The sequence below is a fragment of the Cyprinus carpio genome, chromosome A8 (assembly GCF_018340385.1).
Source record: "Cyprinus carpio isolate SPL01 chromosome A8, ASM1834038v1, whole genome shotgun sequence".
Taxonomy (NCBI): Eukaryota; Metazoa; Chordata; class Actinopteri; order Cypriniformes; family Cyprinidae; genus Cyprinus; species Cyprinus carpio.
In genome coordinates, this window is record NC_056579.1 from 24,058,997 (window position 1) to 24,079,423 (window position 20,427).

A 20,427-nucleotide genomic window follows, 5' to 3' on the forward strand; every position below is an offset into this window, starting at 1 on the left:
TCGCATCCAGTCTAGACAGCGTCACTGATTATAATAAGTTATATTATATTTTGTTGTCTCTCGCGGACCTCTCGCCTTTCGCGTCCGGTGTTGACACAATTTAAGTTAATGTTGCTTTCTGATGGTGTGTTTGAATTTTCATGCCACATTATTTGAAATTAGCTTGGGCCAAACATTTTTCTCTCCAGGCCCGCGGGCCACCTATTGAGTAACCCTAGTCCGTGGTTTAGTAAATCTGGATGAGCCAGGTCAAGGTAGCTTGTTTAGTGGTCTTTTGGCGGCCACCTGTGTTACTGTTTGGTATCACATATTGACTTGTGCAATTTTTATTTTTTTATTTTTTTATTAAAGTGGTCATATGATGCAATTTCAAGTTTTCCTTTCTCTTTGGAGTGTTACAAGCTGTTCGTGAATAGATAAGATCTGTAAAGTTGCAAAGACTAAAGTCTCAAACTCAAAGAGCTATTTTTTATAAAAGTTAAGACTTGTCCATGCCCTCCTAAAATGCTTCGTTTAAACACGCCCCCACATGTCTACGTCATGATGTGGGAAGATTTGCATAACACCGCCCAAATGCTCACGCAAAAAAAAAAGAAGGCGAATCTTGGATTCTCGCTGTTCGTTGTGAAAGTGAAAATACTTGGTTTGGCCTTCTAAAAGATTACACAACTAGAAATCAGTGGTTAAGCTGTATTTACAACACTGTTCCAGAACAGTTCAACCCAAATACAGGTGCATCTCAATAAATTAGAATGTCGTGGAAAAGTTAATTTATTTCAGTAATTCAACTCAAATTGTGAAACTTGTGTATTAAATAAAATCAGTGCACACATACTGAAGTAGTTTAAATGTTTGGTTCTTTTAATTGTGATGATTTTGGCTGACATTTAACAAAAACCCACCAATCTCAACAAATTAGAATACTTCATAAGACCAATTAAAAAAAAAAAAAACATTTTTAGTGATTTGTTGGCCTTCTGGAAAGTATGTTCATTTACTGTACATGTATTCAATACTTGGTAGGGGCTCCTTTTGCTTTAATTACTGCCTCAACTCGGTGTGGCATGGAGGTGATCAACTTTTGGTGCTTTTGGCAGTGTGGGCAGGTGCCAAATCCTGCTGGAAAATTAAATCAGCATCTTCAAAAAGCTGGTCAGCAGAAGGAAGCATGGAGTGCTCCAAAATTTCTTGGTAAAAAGGTTCAGTGACTTTGGTTTTCCAAAAACAAAATGGACCAACACCAGCAGATGACATTGCACCCCAAATCATCACAGACTGTGGAAACTTAATACTGGACTTGGGCTATGAGCTTCTCCACCCTTCCTCCAGACTCTAGGACCTTGGTTTCTGAAATACAAAACTTGCTCTCATCTGAAAAGAGGACTTTGGACCACAGCAGTCCAGTTCTTCTTCTCCTTAGCCCAGGTAAGACGCCTCTGACGTTGTCTGTGGTTCAGGAGTGGCTTAACAACAGGAATACGGCAATTGTAGCCAAATTCCTTGACACGTCTGTGTGTGGTGGCTCTTGATGCCTTGACCCCAGCCTCAGTCCATTCCTTATGAAGTTCACTCAAATTCTTCAGTTTTGCTTGACAATCCTCATAAGGCTGCGGTTCTCTCGGTTGGTTGTGCATCTTTTTCTTCCACACTTTTTCCTTCCACTCAACTTTCTGTTAACATGCTTGGATACAGCATTCTGTGAACAGCCAGCTTCTTTGGCAATGAATGTTTATGGCATACCCTCCTTGTGAAGAGCTTCAATGATTGTCTTCTGGACAACTGTCAGATCAGCAGTCTTCCCCATGATTGTGTAGCCTAGTGAACCAAACCGAGAGACCATTTTGAAGGCTCAGGAAACCTTCGCAGGTGTTTTGAGTTGATTAGCTGACTGGCATGTCACCATATTCTAATTTGTTGAGATTAATTACAATTAAAAGAACCAAAGACTTAAACTACTTCAGTCTGTGCACATTGAATTTATTTAAAACACAAGTTTCACAATTTGAGTTGAATTACTGAAATAAATTAACTTTTCCACGACATTCTAATTTATTGAGATGCACCTGTATTTAGATGTGGGCAGTGCATTTTATGGAGGACTGTTTCCTGGTCCTGGGAGAGAAGACTACAATGCCGGTTGTTCTGACTCACAGTCTTTAAGTACATTTACATATGTAAAGGATTTGCTACTGATGATTCAAACGCCAGTTTTGAGCAGTGTAGAACAGCGGTTCTCAATTCTAGTTCTCCCACCCCCTGCTCTGCACATTTTGTATGTTTCTCTTATGGCTTCAAAAAAAATCAGGTGTGTTAACAAAGAGACGTGCAAAATATACAGAGCTGGGGGCGCAAGGACTGGAATTGAGAACCGCTGGTGTAGAGTATCGCTTGTTGTATGACATTTTTCCGATCACAAATGCAGATATAGTTTTATGTTTACACGGTGTAATGCAACGCAATGCATAAAAACACAGTATAAGTCATTATAATCCGTAATAATGTCACCACTGGATGCAACCTCGTTTGTAATGGGTTTTATTGTTTTTGTCTTGTCTCAACGGTGTGCTGACTGGGACACGCATCACAGTATGACAAGGGGCATAACATTTCCGTTTCACGCTTGAGGCATTCGGCCAATCACAAAGCAATCTATACAATCACAACAAAACCACACCTCCCTACCCATAACCATTGAAAAAAACAAAAAACTACACAAATCAAAAACACAGAACATAAAACAATAAACAATAATGTACAGTATGTGGAAAATAATGTGTCTTTTTAACTTTAAACCGCATAAACACATTTCATTACACCAAATACATAAAATGATGTTCTTTTTAGCAACATCATATGACAAAAATAAAAATACAAAAAAACTACTAAATGTAATGTAGAAATGTTCATTTTCTGTGAAGCTGCTTCGCAACAGTGTATCATAAAAAGTGCTATACAAATAAATGTGAATAGAATTGCAAACTATTAATAATGCATTTATTTATTTATTGTGGCACTATATACATTCATTGCGAATTATGAGAATTAAAAAGTACTTTTTTAATACTTTAGTTTCTATTTATTTATTTTTGGGCAGGGGAGAGGGGCTGAGTAGGCTACCACAACTTCTTTTTTCTACTACAAGCATTGATTGCGTATCATATGCACAGCAATGTCAAAAAATTCTGCGTATAAATCGCATGCCAAATAGAAACAGAAAATCGTGCTACTGATATGCATTTTCATGAGACGGGGCTCATGCCATATCTGTTACACGTTCTTAGCAGCTCACAATTATTTGTTGTGGCATAAATGTAAAAAAAAGAAAAACAAATTAACAAAGTTAATGTAATGAGAGTAATTTGGATTTCTTAACCTGATAAATTAAAAAGTATTTATGTTAAAATAACAGAGCAATTACATATATCTTTTTACATCTATGCAAATGCATGCAATATTTGTAAATTAAATAAGTAATAATAAAATAAAGAGTAAACAATATGTTAAGGAGTAGTAATATTTGTACAGTATTACACTTACAAATGACCCTTTGATGGCAGCCATAATGTTGAAGTGGCCCTCAGTGAAAATGAGTTTGACACTCCTGATCTAAGGTATTTCTCGTATACTGAACTATTAACTGAATGGTTAATGTTAATTTAATTTCAGTGTGCTTAATGATAGCATCTTACAGATAACAGGCAGGGAGTGTACTATTGCCAGTATAGTTTATTTAAGAGCTTTTGGCTTACTTAGTTCAGGTCTAAAAGAAATTTAATCATTTATTAAAGTCATCGATTTGATGGCCCTGACAATATCATATGAGAACAAAGCTTGAATTGAATAGAATTATTACATTATTGTCTTCTGTTTTTTAGTCAAATATAATTTGCTCATAATTCATGAATTTTGCAACACTGACAGTTGAACTGAATTGAATCAACAATGAACAAACTCAAGCTGAATAATAACACCACTTCTTTTTATCTGAATTAAACTTGTTTCATGACGATTTAACTTTACACAGTTATTGACCTAAACTAAATCATCACTGAACTGACTGTATCTGAATAATTACATAAAAAAATCCATACATTTATTTAATGTATTGCAAAATAAATAAATAAAATAAAATAAAATAAAAGTAGCAAATTATCGCAAAAATACCAAATAGCTTCTTTAATCGTTTGCTGAGCACCAGTTACTGCATTTGTACAGTGTTTCAAATTGGTCACCTATTGGGTTCAGATGTAGTTAGATGCTGCCAATGTAGGGAGTAGTCAGCAAGTCAGCTCACAAGTGTATGAACAAAACCAATGTCCATTGTCTGCTGTACAACATAAGATTCTTTATGTCCTATTATTGCTCACCTTTTAGGAATATAAGGTTTATAAGGTATAGTTTATGTCTATGCTGTTCACTTTTGATGTTCTAGGATAATCATTTATATATAGTAATTCATAAAGCATTTCATGAATGTAGTTCCCATATGTAAACCTCATTGAACATTTATAGGACATTCTGCAGTGCACAATGCATAGCAGATTTTCTTCACTGCTCAAAGAACTGGAAGCTTTTCATTATTTTGAATGTTCCAGTATCTTACAGCACACAGCCAGGGGCCTAGATTTCGTCTAACAGTTTGGGGGGACAATTAACATAAACTTTCTTAAGAGCAATTTTTGAAGGGTACACAAATAATACAGCTAAAATTGTAGTTGTAAGGATATGTATACACAGAGGAAAGTCTTACTACAATTAGTGCAGCAGGGAGACCATGCCAAATTAGACAACTTCAAATTGTGGTCACGCCATGGCAGCGCTCGTGTCTGTTGTAGACATTACTATCCGTCACAGTGTTGCCAAGTCCACGGGTTTCCTATGGAATTGGGCTACTTTACTACTGTTGCTGCGGGTTGTTTTTCATGTCCGGGGGTTGTAGCGACCCCAATAACATGTATTTTAGCCCCCGGGATGTGATTTATAATAGGGGACCTCCTTGAAACACGGTTAGTTTGGGCTACATTTGGGTTAGTTTTGAGTAGTTATAGGGCAGGTTTTGTTGTGAAAACCTGGCAACCCTTTCAGTCAAGCAGGTAACGTTAATATTGCTAACATAGTGACTCATCAAAAAATACATTGGCATCATCTGTATTAAAGAGAAAATAATCTCTTCACCCGATGTTTTAGTGAATAAAATAGCTTTTTGACAGCCTTGCAGTTCCACAACTATTGACTTTGTTCTCTCTCACTGGACTTGTGTGTGTAGGTGATGTAAAAGAGGAAAGCAGGCATTTGGACCAAAGCACTGTGAGGCAAGGGAAGGGGAGACTCAAAATGTTTCTAAACCTAAAACGCATTTTTGCCCCGTTTGTGTTGTTTTACTATTTACACAATTATTTAAAGTATAAAACATTGTTATTTACAATACAATGCATGTTTTTTTAGGGGGGACAACCCTCAGATGGGACACACACACACACACACACCCCCTGGGATTTCCCACCTATGCACACAACTAGGGACTTCAATTAAATAATTTCATTTTGACAGACCTTAGATGACACAAGTGATGCTTGAAGGCTTAAATGGAGATACTGGAGAAGAGTAGCGCCAATTCCAAGTCAACTAACTACATAAAATTCTGGAAGTGCATAGACCCAAAAATAGCTCAAAGATAAAAAAAAACGAAAAAGATCTGCACACGAGAAATAGGCCAACAATGCTCATTTGAATTTATTGTCCCAAGGCCACAAATAAAGGGCAAAAATGCCTGAATGTACTGTTTGTTCTATGCTGTGCTTTCCCCCAGTGATTCATCGTTTAAATGTATCATTTTTACATTTTAGTTACAGAGGACTTCACAAAGTATGTTTTGTGCTAAACGTTACCAAAAACCTTTTTATTTTCGCCAAAAAAGGGAGACAAAATGTTATTGCAGACTGCTCTACACACCTCTACTAGGCGAGCTTTAATGAGTGCAGTTGCCCAATAACAAAATTTAAAATCCCCGAATCAGAGCTTCGCTGTTAAAGGATAAATTTTTGCCCAGTGTTTTGCTTATTTTAAGCAATCTGGCAACCATGTGCTCACTCCTCATTGCGGAAGCGCAGATGATCTGAAAACACCGTCGAACAATCTGGAGTTTAGCGATCTAAATGAAAGCATTCTGTTATGAGATCTTGACTGTATTGTTTGCAGTTGTGGTTGCTGAATAAATGCACTTACTCAACTGCTGTTGTTTTAATAGAGAAATTGACTATTACTATTGCCATTTGGAATTAGTGGAATTACTTGGAATTCCACGGTTATTATATTTTTTGTTTGTTTATGCAGTTTTCATAATGTAGTCAGAGAGATGCATAAGTATTAATTTATATAATACAAAGCCTATGATAAATCAGTACACTAGATATTGTAAAATACACCATGTATAAGTCTTCATTATATTGATTTGTGCTTACTGATGAAAGTGCAGTACCTGAAATGCAAAAGTAAATTTTTCAAATAACAACAATCATTACAATTATAATTTTGAGCAAAAATGATTTCGATCAGTTTAACCATTATACAGCATGACGAAAATTAGAATAAAACCATACTAAAATGCTCATAAATTTCATTGACTTAAACTTGACTAAAAAAAATCAATACAACATTAACAAAACTAAATAAAAAAAATGTACTTTTGAGTAAGACTTAGACTAAATTAAAAATGGCTGCCAAAATTAATACTGCTGTGCGATTAATTAATAATAGTCTTATTGCTAAAATGTCCAGTTTTCATTGACTAAAACTAGACTAAAATACTTCAGGTTTTATTTGACTAAAACTAGACTAAAATACTTTAGATTTTCTTTGACTAAAACTAGACTAAAATGATGACTAAAACTAAATAGGATAAGGTTGACTAAATGTGAAAAAAACTAAGAAGGACATTTAACATGGGACTAAGACTAAGACTAAAATTTAAAATAGCTAACAAAATTAACACTAATGTGACATACTCTTAATCACACTCTTAAATTATTTTTCATGAGTATTGGTGCAGTACGACATTTACAGTGACCAACATGATAAAACCTTGGACCCCTGGTTTAAACCAAGAAAAATGATTCAATGAAACTACAAAAATTAAAGTTTATAACATTTTGTGCACTAAAAAGCACATCTTCAAAGAAAGGAATTGTGAGAATTCTGATTCTAAAAAGGAAAAAAAAAAATGTTGAGGGAAAAAAAGAAAGAAAAAAAGAAGTTGTTAAACATAACTGGAACTTCTGTGTCCTAAGAGCTAAAATCATTGTTCCTCTTTGCTGACAGAGCAGTCCTCCAGATAGCACTCCACCTTAGCACTAAAATAGCACTATACATAGCATAGCACTATAGATAGCACCATAAATCATATTTAAATAAATATTTTATTTTTTTAGTAAATATTTTACTCTTAAGTAATTCAGTCAAGGAATTTCTAATCAGTGGTGTGCTCTAAAGAGGAAAGTTAGCTTAGTCAACGTAAAACACTGTTGGCAACCTATTTTACTTTTGTAATGTGACATTTTCAAGTTTTTGTTTTACCACCTGTAACTCTGTAGTCTGATTTTGTCTGTTTTGTTTTTGCAATATTTATCTCAAACATTGATATAATTTTCCCACTTTGTAAATTAATGGCAAGTGCAAAAGGTGCTGTTGTTACATGAGTTGTAACAGTGGGTGGGGTGAAGTTAAACTATTAGAAAAGTGTGGCACAGTGGTGGACATGATTTGATGGTTATTTCATCCCTGTAAATGGTTTCCAACTGACAATGATACAATTCACCCTGTTGTTACATCCATCCTCAGTAAAATTAACTGAAGTACCAATGTGGCAAGAACACAGTTAGGAAATTGTTTTTTTAACTCAATGTTGTAATCTAGTTTTATTAATCTCTGATTCAACCAGTATGTTCATTCTAGCATTATTAACATCATAATCTTTAATCTCTTTTATCTTCTAACAGGTTGAGTAACACCAAAAAGCAGGCTGTCCATACGGTCATGGGCATCTGGATGGTGTCATTCATTCTGTCCACCTTGCCCGCTGTGGGCTGGCATGATACCACAGAACGCTTTTACACCCACGACAACTGTCGCTTCATTGTGACCGAGATTGGCTTGGGCTTTGGTGTCTGCTTCCTGCTGCTGATCAGTGGGAGTGTCGTGATGGGCGTCATCTGTATTGGAATTGCCCTCTTCCAGACCTTTTCCATCCAGATGGGTCAAAATGTGGACAAGAACAAATTTAACGTGCCCACCATTGTAGTGGAGGATGCCCAGGGCAAGAGGCGTTCATCCATCGACGGCTCAGAGCCCATTAAGACGTCGCTGCAGATCACCTATCTGATCAGTGGAATAGTCTTCATATACAACTTTCTAACTGGATTCCCCATATTGGTGAGTGTTTGATTTCATTTAAAATAACATGATTTTACAAAAAGGGCTGCAGTCTTCAGTGGAGTATCAGTGGTGTTTATCTTTGCATAGGAATATGAGTTGGGAGTTTCCTTGATTGACCTATGAATGATATTAACTTTTTGAGTACTATCGCTGAAGAGAGTGCTTATGATGATCCAACATCAAATGTGTCTGTTAGAAAACTCCCTGCAATACTGTGAAAAATGCTAGTTATAACAAATTTGTTGAGATAATTTAAATATCCAACTTATGTAAACTAAAGTTAACTAAACTTATCAATTTAAGTCAAGCATGAACACTTACTTTTTAAGTTGAAACAATAAATTATTACTTATTCTAATGTTTAATTTTAAGTTGATAATTAATCAGAGTAATCTTTTTTTTTTTTTTTTTTTTTTTTACTGTAAATGTTGCAAACTCAGTCATAAAATTAACACAGAACATAGAAGTGTGGTTTACTTTTTGATGGTTTGCTGGAATGTGTTCCCAACATGGTTCTCTTCTCTGTACTATTTTTGGTACCATAGCAAAAATATTGTAATGCTATTAATAATTAATATAAGGTAATGCATTAAAAATATTAGCATGTAGCCTTCAAATTTTGTTCAATTATGTATCTATTCTGACACATCAAATTGATTTTGTCCTGTCCATTTCTATGGCATCATCATAATGTCAAACATAACAATTTAAGATTCAGTCCGGCATTTCAAAACAGTCGTCACTCCTGCTGTGTGTACTTAGCATGAAAAATAAAACCTTTATTTAAATTATGAATGGGTTATACACAGAAAGTGAGCAAAGGCGCTCAGTGCAGTTCATCTGCAGCGCAAGCTCACTGACTGAGTGAAATCTCCTGCTATAATCAAAAAATCAGTCTTTACTGCACAATGAATCTCTTATTTAGCCTACATCTTGTTTATACTTTACTGGTTAAAGCGAAACTGTTCGCGAGAGTGCAGAACTCAAGCTGAACGAACTCTAGCGATTCTGACTTACACGCCTCTGATTGGCCACTGCATTCACATGCACAAACATATCTGTTATTGGCTACAGTGCTCAGTGCTTCAAAAACACGTTGAAAATTTAAACCTTAGACGCTTTTCACAGACACTCACACAAATACAGGAGCAGTGGCCTGTCAGCGGGTCGATACTCAGTACTTCCAGTACTGTGGAAAGGCTGGTATCATTACGCTTTAAAAATGTAAGTATTGACTTGGTACCGAAGTATATCAGTACTTTTGACAATACTAGTGACAATTGTCTAAAGCCTTCTCAGGGACCCAGGGTTACATACATAACTGATGTTACATATTACATTATAATGAATGTTGCAATTCATAGCTCAAATCAATGTCCAGATTATAAAATCTGATAAAAGTGTTGGAAAGGAACAGCCTGCCACCACACAAATGTCCTCCAAAGATGCAACCTTAGGTAAACAAAAACTTTCACCAGACAGGAAACAAAATCCATATAGACTGAGGTCACTGATATAGCCTGTAAATCATCCTCTTAAGGGATGTAAATGCCAAAAAGTATTGTATCTGAAGCTGACTCGAGTGGTTCAAAAGGAGGCTTGGTAAACCTTCTAGCACTACAGATAAGTCACAAGACAGAACACAAGCAGGTCGGAAATTTCTCAGGCATCTCATCCCACACATGAAACAAGAAACAAGTGAATGCCTCCCCAAAGAAACACCACCACCTTGTGCATGTTCAGCAGCAATCATACAGCTTAAGCCTTTATGTGTGGAGTTTGTTTTTCTTATCTTAGAGTGGGTTTGCTATGCTTTTTCCTCCATCTAGTTTTTTAATTGTACTGTTCTGTAGTAATTTTCATGCATGCAATCCAGCCATTTCACCAGCAGGTGTCACCCTCACCCGCATTATAATAAAAAACATTGTTTTCACATATTAATTTCCCCCCACCAACATTGGTATTTATAGCCTAGTCATTCAAGATCAGTGTTGTCTGGGAAGGAAATCTAGATTTCCCAAACACTTATCGACAATTTATGGTAGTCAGGGCCTAATGGTTAGAGAGTCTGACTTGTAACCCGAAGGTCGCGGGTTTGAGTCTCAGTACCAACAGTAATTGTAGTTGGGGGGATTGAATGAACAGGGCTTTCTTCCCCTTTCAGTACTCATGACTGAGATGCCCTTGAGCAAGACACCGAACCTCAAATTCCTCCCTGGGTGCCGCAGCAAATGGTTTCCCACTGCTCAGGGTGTGCATTCCTGATGTGTGTGTTCACTACTCACTGGTGTGTGTGTACACTTGGATGGGATAAATGCAGAGCACAAATTCTGAGTATGGGACACCATATTTGGCCACATGTAACGTTACTTTAACTGCCAGTTCATCAAAAACCCTGTTGCTGTTCTCCTCATAGGCCTTTTGAAACCAAACCCTACCAAGCAACAATAATTCAGGTGCTGCTCTTAAACTCTATGAGAATTAAAATTCTTACCCATCTTCCTACACTAAAGCCATTAAATATAGAATCTCTGAATATAAGCATGTATGGTGCATGTGTAGATTTGCTAGTTTGCTACTTTACACCTTGCTGCTAGACAATAACTGGTGACAAGATACATCTTACAAAAAGCTTTACCACTGTTGACCACTGTTTACCACTGTTCTGTTTGCTAAGAAGAAATTTTAGTCTGTTTCAAAGTGCAGTGGGGAAAGTTAAATATGTCCTTCTGCACAGTTGATATTGGCAGAAAAGCCATTCGCAAACTAATGGTGGAAGAATATATGTAGTTAGCCATTCAAAGTAGGAGAAGCCCTGTGGAGATGTCACTAAACTGTGCCCTACAGTATCTTGGTTATTGAATTAATTAGTATAGGGGTGTAATGATATATCATGCTTTGCACAAAATTGTGACGCTATGCATTATGCATGTGAAAAATTTGTGATATATATTTAATCATGATGTAGTTTTATCCAAGTTTTATCCATGACTCAGCTTACTGTATTTATAGTTAATGTCTAGGAATACAAACCCGATTCCAAAAAAGTTGGGACACTGTACAAATTGTGAGTAAAAAAGGAATGGAATAGTTTACAAATCTCATAAACTTATATTTTATTCACAATAGAATATAGATAAAATATCATATGTTGAAAGTGATACATTTTGAAATGCCATGACAAATATTGGCTCATTTTGGATTTCATGAGAGCTACACATTCCAAAAAAGTTGGGACAGGTAGCAATAAGAGGCCGGAAAAGTTAAATGTACATATAAGGAACAGCTGGAGGACCAATTTGCAACTTATTAGGTCAATAGGCAACATGATTGGGTACAAAAAGAGCCTCTCAGAGTGGCAGTGTCTCTCAGAAGTCAAGATGGGCAGAGGATCACCAATTCTCCCAGTGCTGCGGCGAAAAATAGTGGAGCATTATCAGAAAGGGTTTTTTAGAGAAAAATTGCAAAGAGTTTGAAGTTATCATCATCTACAGTGCATAATATCATCCAAAGATTCAGAGAATCTGGAACAATCTCTGTGCGTAAGGGTCAAGGCCGGAAAACTAAACTGGATGCCCGTGATCTTCGGGCCCTTAGACGGCACTGCATCACATACAGGAATGCTACTATAATGGAAATCACAACATGGGCTCAGGAATACTTCCAGAAAACATTGTCGGTGAACACAATCCACCGTGCCATTCGCCGTTGCCGGCTAAAATTCTATAGGTCAAAAAAGAAGCCATATCTAAACATGATCCAGAAGTGCAGGTGTTTTCTCTGGGGCAAGGCTCATTTAAAATGGACTGTGGCAAAGTGGAAAACTGTTCTGTTGTCAGACAAATCAAAATTTGAAGTTCTTTTTGGAAAACTGGGACGCCATGTCATCCGGACTAAAGAGGACAAGGACAACCCAAGTTGTTATCAGCGCTCAGTTCAGAAGCCTGCATCTCTGATGGTATGGGGTTGCATAAGTGTGTGAGGGATGGGCAGGAAAGGCACCATCAATGCTGAAAGGTATATCCAAGTTCTAGAACAACATATGCTCCCAACCAGACGTCGTCTCTTTCAGGGAAGACCTTGCATTTTCCAACATGACAATGCCAGACCACATCAATTAAAACATCATGGCTGCTTAGAAGAAGGATCCGGGTACTGAAATGGCCAGCCTGCAGTCCAGATCTTTCACCCATAGAAAATATTTGGCGCATCATAAAGAGGAAGATGCAACAAAGAAGACCTAAGACAGTTGAGCACTAGAAGCTATGTATTAGAAAAGAATGGGACAACATTCCTATTCCTAAACTTGAGCAACTTGTCTCCTCAGTCCCCAGACGTTTGCAGACTGTTATAAAAAGAAGAGGGGATGCCACACAGTGGTAAACATGGCCTTGTCCCAACATTTTTGAGATGTGTTGATGCCATTAAATTTAAAATTAACTTATTTTTCCCTTAAAATGATACATTTTCTCAGTTTAAACATTTGATATGTCATCTATGTTGTATTCTGAATAAAATATTGAAATAATAAACTACAACACAACTGAACAACATAAAAATTAACAAAAACTACATTATACCAACTATTTTTGAATCATATATTGAGATTATAGTTTATGTTCAAAACCATGATTGATCAAAACTGATCTTCAGAACCACATATGTGCTGGAGTGCCATTCCTTCAATCTGACAAAGTAGTGAAAGCACAAACAACAATTAAATCACCATATTGCATATTTGTATTTTTTTTTTTTTTTTTTTTTTTAGATGCATCAGATGTGCATCCTTCATATCTATTAAAATTAAGAGGTTGATTTATGATGGTTGCCTTGTGCACTGATGCCAACATCAAAGCCTATTAAATCCTGATGTAATAGCCTAACAAATTTAGCATTTTAATGAATAATAATAATAATAATAATAATTCTTAAAAATATTTTATTATCTTGCAGTGAAATGTGGACTGGAAATCTATTTATGAGATTCATCTATCTACACACTGAAAAAAAAAATCTGTAAACATGGGGGTACGATCTACTGTATAAATATGAAGGATTTTTCAGTATTTATATTTTACAGGAGTTTTACCTGTATTTTGAATTGTGCACTTTATTGCATTGTATTTTTTCAGTTATTATTATTATTTTTATTATACAATGTTTATGTTCAACCTTCTATTCAAGACTTTATGCAGCATGTTAATCAAGACGATAGGATACCCTTGTGAAAAAGTACACTTTAGTATATGCCTGCAGATTACTTACAGTGGAAAAATACAGTACACTTTAAAAGAATATACTAAGTTCTAAGTATGCAAACTTAACTGCTGTTACAGGGTTACAGAGACGTGAAGCGAGCAGATCCATATGCATGCTTTTATTAAGAGACGTGTTCATAACAGGCATGGGTCAAACAATGGCAAACAGGTATATTGAGGTATATTGAGTAGTCCAGTGAATAGGCGTGGACGATCTCCGGCGAACAATGTCCAAACAAGGTAATCCAAAGGGTTAATCCAAACACAAGCAATGGTCCGGGTGAGGGGTAAACAGTATCCAAACAGGGCGAGATGAGAAGGGCAATCCAAAGACAGGCAAGATATCCAAAACTACAACTAGACTAAACAGGCTAAACAGACCAAGACTAGAAACTAGGCAAACTTGGGATGGCCCCGTAATGTTGCTATCAAAGACTAGCGATATGCGCAAACAATGCTCGGCAGTTTGAGAAAAATCTGAGTGGGTGTAATATAGTGTGTGTGATTGGTTACAGCTGTGTGCAATCAACACAATCAACAATCTGTGAAATGTAAAACACAATAAAATTCAAAACTACCTCTAAAGTCAATCGGACGGAAGGCCGTGGACACCACTAGTTACAAGCAGACAAAGTCCATGGACAGGATTCATGACAACTGCATTGTATGTATTGTATTGTATTGTATGTAATATATATATATAAATATATATATATATTTTCAGGGCGGACGGAATATATATATATAATATATATATTTAATTAAAATGTATAATAAATGGTATCAAACAAGTATAATTAGTCCTTTGTGTATGCGTAATTACACGTTTGTAATAATCAGGCAGAATCTTACCCTGTCTTACCATATCACTTTATGTCAGTGTACATGTATGCAGATAAAGCTGGATATTTTTATAGTAATTGCAAGTTGGAGTTAATAATACATTATGCGGTGACAGGAAATCTGTAATGTTTGAAAGGTATGTAATCTGTAAGATTTTGTTCAGGTTTATAATAAGTAATTACAGTGATAAGCCTAATTATGTATTGTATCAACAGAGCGGTAATTAAAATATGCCAGATTTTTTTTCCACTAGTGATAAGCCTAATTATGTATTGTATGTAGGTGGATAAAAAATCATTATAACTATAACTATATTAATATACTTATAAACATCAAAATAATTGCAACCCTTAATTATAGTTATATATTTATAGTTATCATTTGAACTGTTACTATTTGAATTTGCTTTTTAACATGTAAATAATTGCAGTGCTTCATTGTAGGTGGTGAGCTTTGCCAGCCTGAAATTTGACCGCTCCTACAGCTGGATGGTCCTGTGTGTCCTCTGGTGCTCCATAGCACAATCAATCCTGCTCCCCATGTTCCTGTGGGCTTGCGACCGCTACAGAGCAGACGTCAAGATGGTCTGGGAGAAATGTGTGGCCATCATGTCCAATGATGAAGTGGATGAAGGCAAGGACCGCTGAACTTCCTCTAGCTTGTTCCAAGGAGAACGCAAAGCTGTGTTCAACCAGTGATGACTACAGTCATTGGATTTATCATGTGACCTACATTTTGAGATGGATAGATATTATTTTCATAAAAAGTGTCTCATTAATATATGTTGACATACACTCAAGAAATATATAACTGAAATACCTGCTAGGATGCTTTTGGAGTGAGCTCCACTGTAGAAGTTGTGCTGCAAAGTTGCTTCTCTAGTAAAGTGTCACAGAGTTGCATGATGTCACTACTCCTTTGACAAGGACCAGAGGGCCCCTATAGATTTGCAGGGCCACTGGCCAAAATACCATAGTTACTACAGGCATTTAACTAATAAAACTCAGTATTAGCCACCACTGTCATCAAAAAAATAAAATGATTAATTAAAAATACAGAAAAAGCTTCTTACACCCTTTCAAGGAGATTTCATATTAAATTACTGTGATTTTACAGCAATAACAACAGCACTTTGGCAGAAACAATGGTATTTTGGTTGCAATATATAGTTACATTGTAATTTTTATGGGTAATGTTAAAACGTAAAAACAAATGTAAAAATAAAAAAACAAGGAGTTATCTGGATAAAAATAACTAGAGGTCACATGATAGTTATATGATTAATATGCTTCATCAAAAACTATTAGTGAACTGAGGCTGTTAGTATATATTGATGAATGTAAGTGTTAAGTGTGTGACTTTGCTGTTAGTTGTATTTCATTGCCCTTCCTGCTATTTGGCACTTTCCCATTTCTAAGTTTGCAATCATAAGGAATATGTGCAAGAAATGGATTCTTTGATCTTAATTTTACCAGTGCTCTGCTTCTTTCCAGACGGTTTGCCTTGTGTATCACAACTCAGTTGTATGTATAAGGGTTGCTTCTTGTACTTGTGTCTCACTCAAATGCATGCTAAGCTGCCTGTGCTTATAGCTAATCTCATCTGTCATCCCGCTCTGTGCCCCCATTTTGGCTTAAATCAGCATTTCACATTGCCCTACAGCTGTTTTTAAAGTAAAAAAAAAATGTTTGTACCTCTCAAACTATCTTTTACCCCAAAACATATTTTAGGGAATATGTTTAAACGACCGTTTGCTCTAACTGCAATCTATAGCACTTATTAATTAGTAAACAGTGAGTCAGTCAGTCGTAATGTTCAGTACAAGACACTTCAGTGGATCCTAATGATTTCACATGAAGCAATTTTTTATAACCTCAAATTCTAATGCAGACACCGAAAATCTGTAAAATGGAATTGGTTTTCTTCTTTTTTTTTTTTTTTTACCTATTTTTTTACCTATTCGTCTGTCTGTCTGTCTGTCTGTCTGTCTGTGTATTTTGAGCGCACTGATTTTTAATCCTGATACATATATATGCTTTCTGCATTTGCAGAAAACAGCCAGGATGGAGGCATTCATCCGGACTTAATTTTTGACAGACCGTTTGACTATAGCTCTGCTGGTGATATCATGACGGTAGACCATATTGCCAAGTACGAATTCTCAACCTTAGAAAGGTGTTATCCATTGAGGGAGCTTCAGGAAGATAAAATGCACTATTTGCAGGTATATTTCCAATGATTTTGTTTCAAATTGATCTTTTCTTTATTTTGAACTAAAATGTGCATGCTGTAATGGCCCTCCACCTCAGTATTTGCAAAAAAAAAAAACCTTATAGTCACTCACTATATTATTGGCAACTTTTTAAAATTCCTGTTTTGTGACCTGTTAGATATTTTAAACATCAAAAATGTGTAATTGGAGACTTTTGTTTTGTGTGAATTTTTTTTTGGAAAATATGATCTAACAAACCCTTTTGTTTCTTCACCCCAGTGACATCTTGGTATTTTTATGTAGTTTTTTCTACCGTTGCAGGGCAAGTGCCACTGATGCCTTTCAGTTTATCTTTTAAAGTTAAAAGCTTGAAGTCATTGCAAATTTAAATCAGTTAAAAATACAAGTCTGGATTAAAAACATGCTCAGTATGATGTAAAAATCCCTTGAAACTGATACTATGACTTTGAAATTAATTTTATTAGTTGTAAATGTGTAGTTTTAGAGGCACAGCTGATGTGTGATCTGTGTAGGAGTTTATACTTTCATAGCAATCCAAATTTAGATAAAAAGAATAAAGAAAATAAAAAATAATTTCAATTATTTGAACCACTTCCACAAAGAAATAATACTATAAAGGCTTACAATGTAATTGAGAATTCGTATAACAGGCTGCCAGTAGGTTTTAGAGCTGTGTAATGCTTCACTTCAAACTTTTAAACTTTTTACATTCAAATGATTACTTCACATATTGCCGTAAGCGCTCATTTGCAACCTCCACATGTAACTTTCATTGACCTTTTACATATCATACATTTTTCTCTGTGTGTAAAAAAATTAACCAGATATCAAATTTATGCCTGTCTGGAATAAAAATTTGGATTTGGAGGTTAAATGTGGAGAATATACCATAAATGTGTATGCTGAACACTTCCCAAAGCTCTGTTAGGCAATCTGCAGTGCTTGACTGCTACCCATTGCTGATTTTATTGCTATATACTTTGCACGACACTACTTTTGAAGTTCTCTTCAAAGTTTATAAAACTACCATCAACACTGTGTGTTAGAATTGTTCCAGTGATGTTCGGCAAAAAAACACTGATGCGTATTGATAAAGAACTGAAAGCTGATGTGCCTGCATTCGAACATTCACTTTTTGGTACTTTTAGAGTACTATTTCAGTAGAAACAATGTTCTTTTTCAATTTCACCAGTGTTTTGCATCATCATCGCTATGTAAAATATTGGAATGCCATAATAATTGGGAAGTACAAGCTGCTACTGTTTTTGCTGTCAAGCCATTCAGGCTTATAAAACATTAAATGCTGCCAAACAATAATATTTAAGACAAATTTTATGAGAGAAAATTATGTTTTATCAAGGGGCAGTATATTTAAAGCAAAATAACAAGCTTTTATAAAATAGACATATAATTTAAGTCAGCAGAGTAACAATGTTTAAAAATGCCAAAACATTAAAAAAAGATGAAGTATTCACTTTTGCTAGTCCTGTAGCATAATATAATATCTATTTAAGCTTGTGTATAAGATCTGTTTAAATAGATAAGATCTTCAGTATTGGTTTTTAAATAAATTTTACTACCCAACCATTATAAAAGCCTATGAAAGGAAAAACTGAATGCCATTGCTTTAATGATGCTTTGCTTCCCTCTACTGGCCAGAGTATAGTACACCTATCAATCAGTCCTCATAATGCATATACAGGTCCTTCTCAAAAAATTAGCATATTGTGATAAAAGTTCATTATTTTCCATAATGTAATGATAAAATTAAACTTTCATAAATTTTAGATTCATTGCACACCAACTGAAATATTTTCAGGTCTTTTATTGTTTTAATACTGATGATTTTGGCATACAGCTCATGAAAACCCAAAATTTCTATATAAAAAAATTATCATATTTCATCCGACCAATAAAAGAAAAGTGTTTTTTAATACAAAAAAAAGTCAACCTTCAAATAATTATGTTCAGTTATGCACTCAATACTTGGTCGGGAATCCTTTTGCAGAAATGACTGCTTCAATGCGGTGTGGCATGGAGGCAATCAGCCTGTGGCACTGCTGAGGTGTTATGGAGGCCCAGGATGCTTCGATAGCGGCCTTAAGCTCATCCAGAGTGTTGGGTCTTGCGTCTCTTAACTTTCTCTCACAATATCCCACAGATTCTCTATGGGGGTTCAGGTCAGGAGAGTTGGCAGGCCAATTGAGCACAGTAATACCATGGTCAGTAAACCATTTACCAGTGGTTTTGGCACTGGTGAGCAGGTGCCAGGTCGTGCTGAAAAACGAAATCTTCATCTCCATAAAGCTTTTCAGCAGATGGAAGCATGAAGTGCTCCAAAATCTCCTGATAGCTAGCTGCATTGACCCTGCCCTTGATAAAACACAGTGGACCAACACCAGCAGCTGACATGGCACCCCAGACCATCACTGACTGTGGGTACTTGACACTGGACTTCAGGCATTTTGGCATTTCCTTCTCCCCAGTCTTCCTCCAGACTCTGGCACCTTGATTTCCGAAATGACATGCAAAATTTGCTTTTTATCCGAAAAAAAAAGTACTTTGGTCCACTGAGCAACAGTCCAGTGTTGCTTCTCTGTAGCCCAGGTCAGGCGCTTCTGCCGCTGTTTCTGGTTCAAAAGCACACGCCTGTGCACGGTGGCTCTGGATGTTTCTACTCCAGACTCAGTCCACTGGTTCCACAGGTCCCCCCAAGGTCTGGAATCGGTCCTTCTCCACAATCTTCCTCAGGGTACGGTCACCTATTCTCGTTGTGCAGAGTTTTTTGCCACTTTTTTTCCTTCCCACAGACTTCCCACTGAGGTGCCTTGATACAGCACTCTGGGAACAGCCTATTCGTTCAGAAATTTCTTTCTGTGTCTTACCCTCTCGCTTGAGGGTGTCAATGATGGCCTTCTGGACAGCAGTCAGGTCGGCAGTCTTACCCATGATTGCGGTTTTGAGTAATGAACCAGGCTGGGAGTTTTTAAAAAAGCCTCAGGAATCTTTTGCAGGTGTTTAGAGTTAATTAGTTGATTCAGATGATTAGGTTAATAGCTCGTTTAGAGAAACTTTTCATGATATGCTAATTTTTTGAGATAGGAATTTTGGGTTTTCATGAGCTGTATGCCAAAATCATCAGTATTAAAACAATATATAACTGAAATATTTCAGTTGGTGTGCAATGAATCTAAAATATATGAAAGTTTAATTTTATCATTACATTATGGAAAATAATGAACTTTTATCACAATATGCTAATTTTTTGAGAAGGACCTGTATAGGGCTTTTTTGTAAACTGCTGTCTCATTCCTGCATTAACCAGTACAGTTGCTTTCATGCTAGGCTTGTGCTGTTTGCTTTGGATAGTGCACTTAAAGTTCTTTTAAATACTAAAAACTCATTTTATGTCTTTCCTGTGTAGTTCTCAGAACAATGTGGAATGTGAGTATCTGGTTGTAGAATGAGTGATTATAAACTAAGCAAAATAATATTACATTGTCCACAGTTTTATCCCTATTAAAAGGTAGATCTATGAATATTTAGTACTGTAAAGTGAAAACAGGCCTGTGTTGCCATGATAGATCACAGAATTCCATTGAAGCTTTGAGAACGTGTTTTAGGTCCTTAGAGTTTGAGCCAAAATTCTTTGCTTTTAGAAAT

General features: G+C 36.0%; 1 protein-coding gene across 3 annotated transcripts in view; it reads left to right on the forward strand.

Moving 5' to 3' along the window:
• LOC109079710 (probable G-protein coupled receptor 153) overlaps positions 1–20,427 on the forward strand; it is a 40,730-nt gene that overhangs the window by 18,335 nt on the left and 1,968 nt on the right. For 2 of the 3 annotated variants that reach the window (XM_042762916.1, XM_042762915.1), the window contains exons 3-5: positions 7,995–8,427; positions 14,975–15,164; positions 16,583–16,755. In XM_042762916.1, the coding sequence (XP_042618850.1) occupies positions 7,995–8,427; positions 14,975–15,164; positions 16,583–16,755 (796 nt within the window). Of the gene's footprint in view, positions 1–7,994; positions 8,428–14,974; positions 15,165–16,024; positions 16,055–16,582; positions 16,756–20,188; positions 20,209–20,427 lie in introns of all 3 variants that reach the window. The other variant, XM_042762917.1, reaches the window with a different exon arrangement.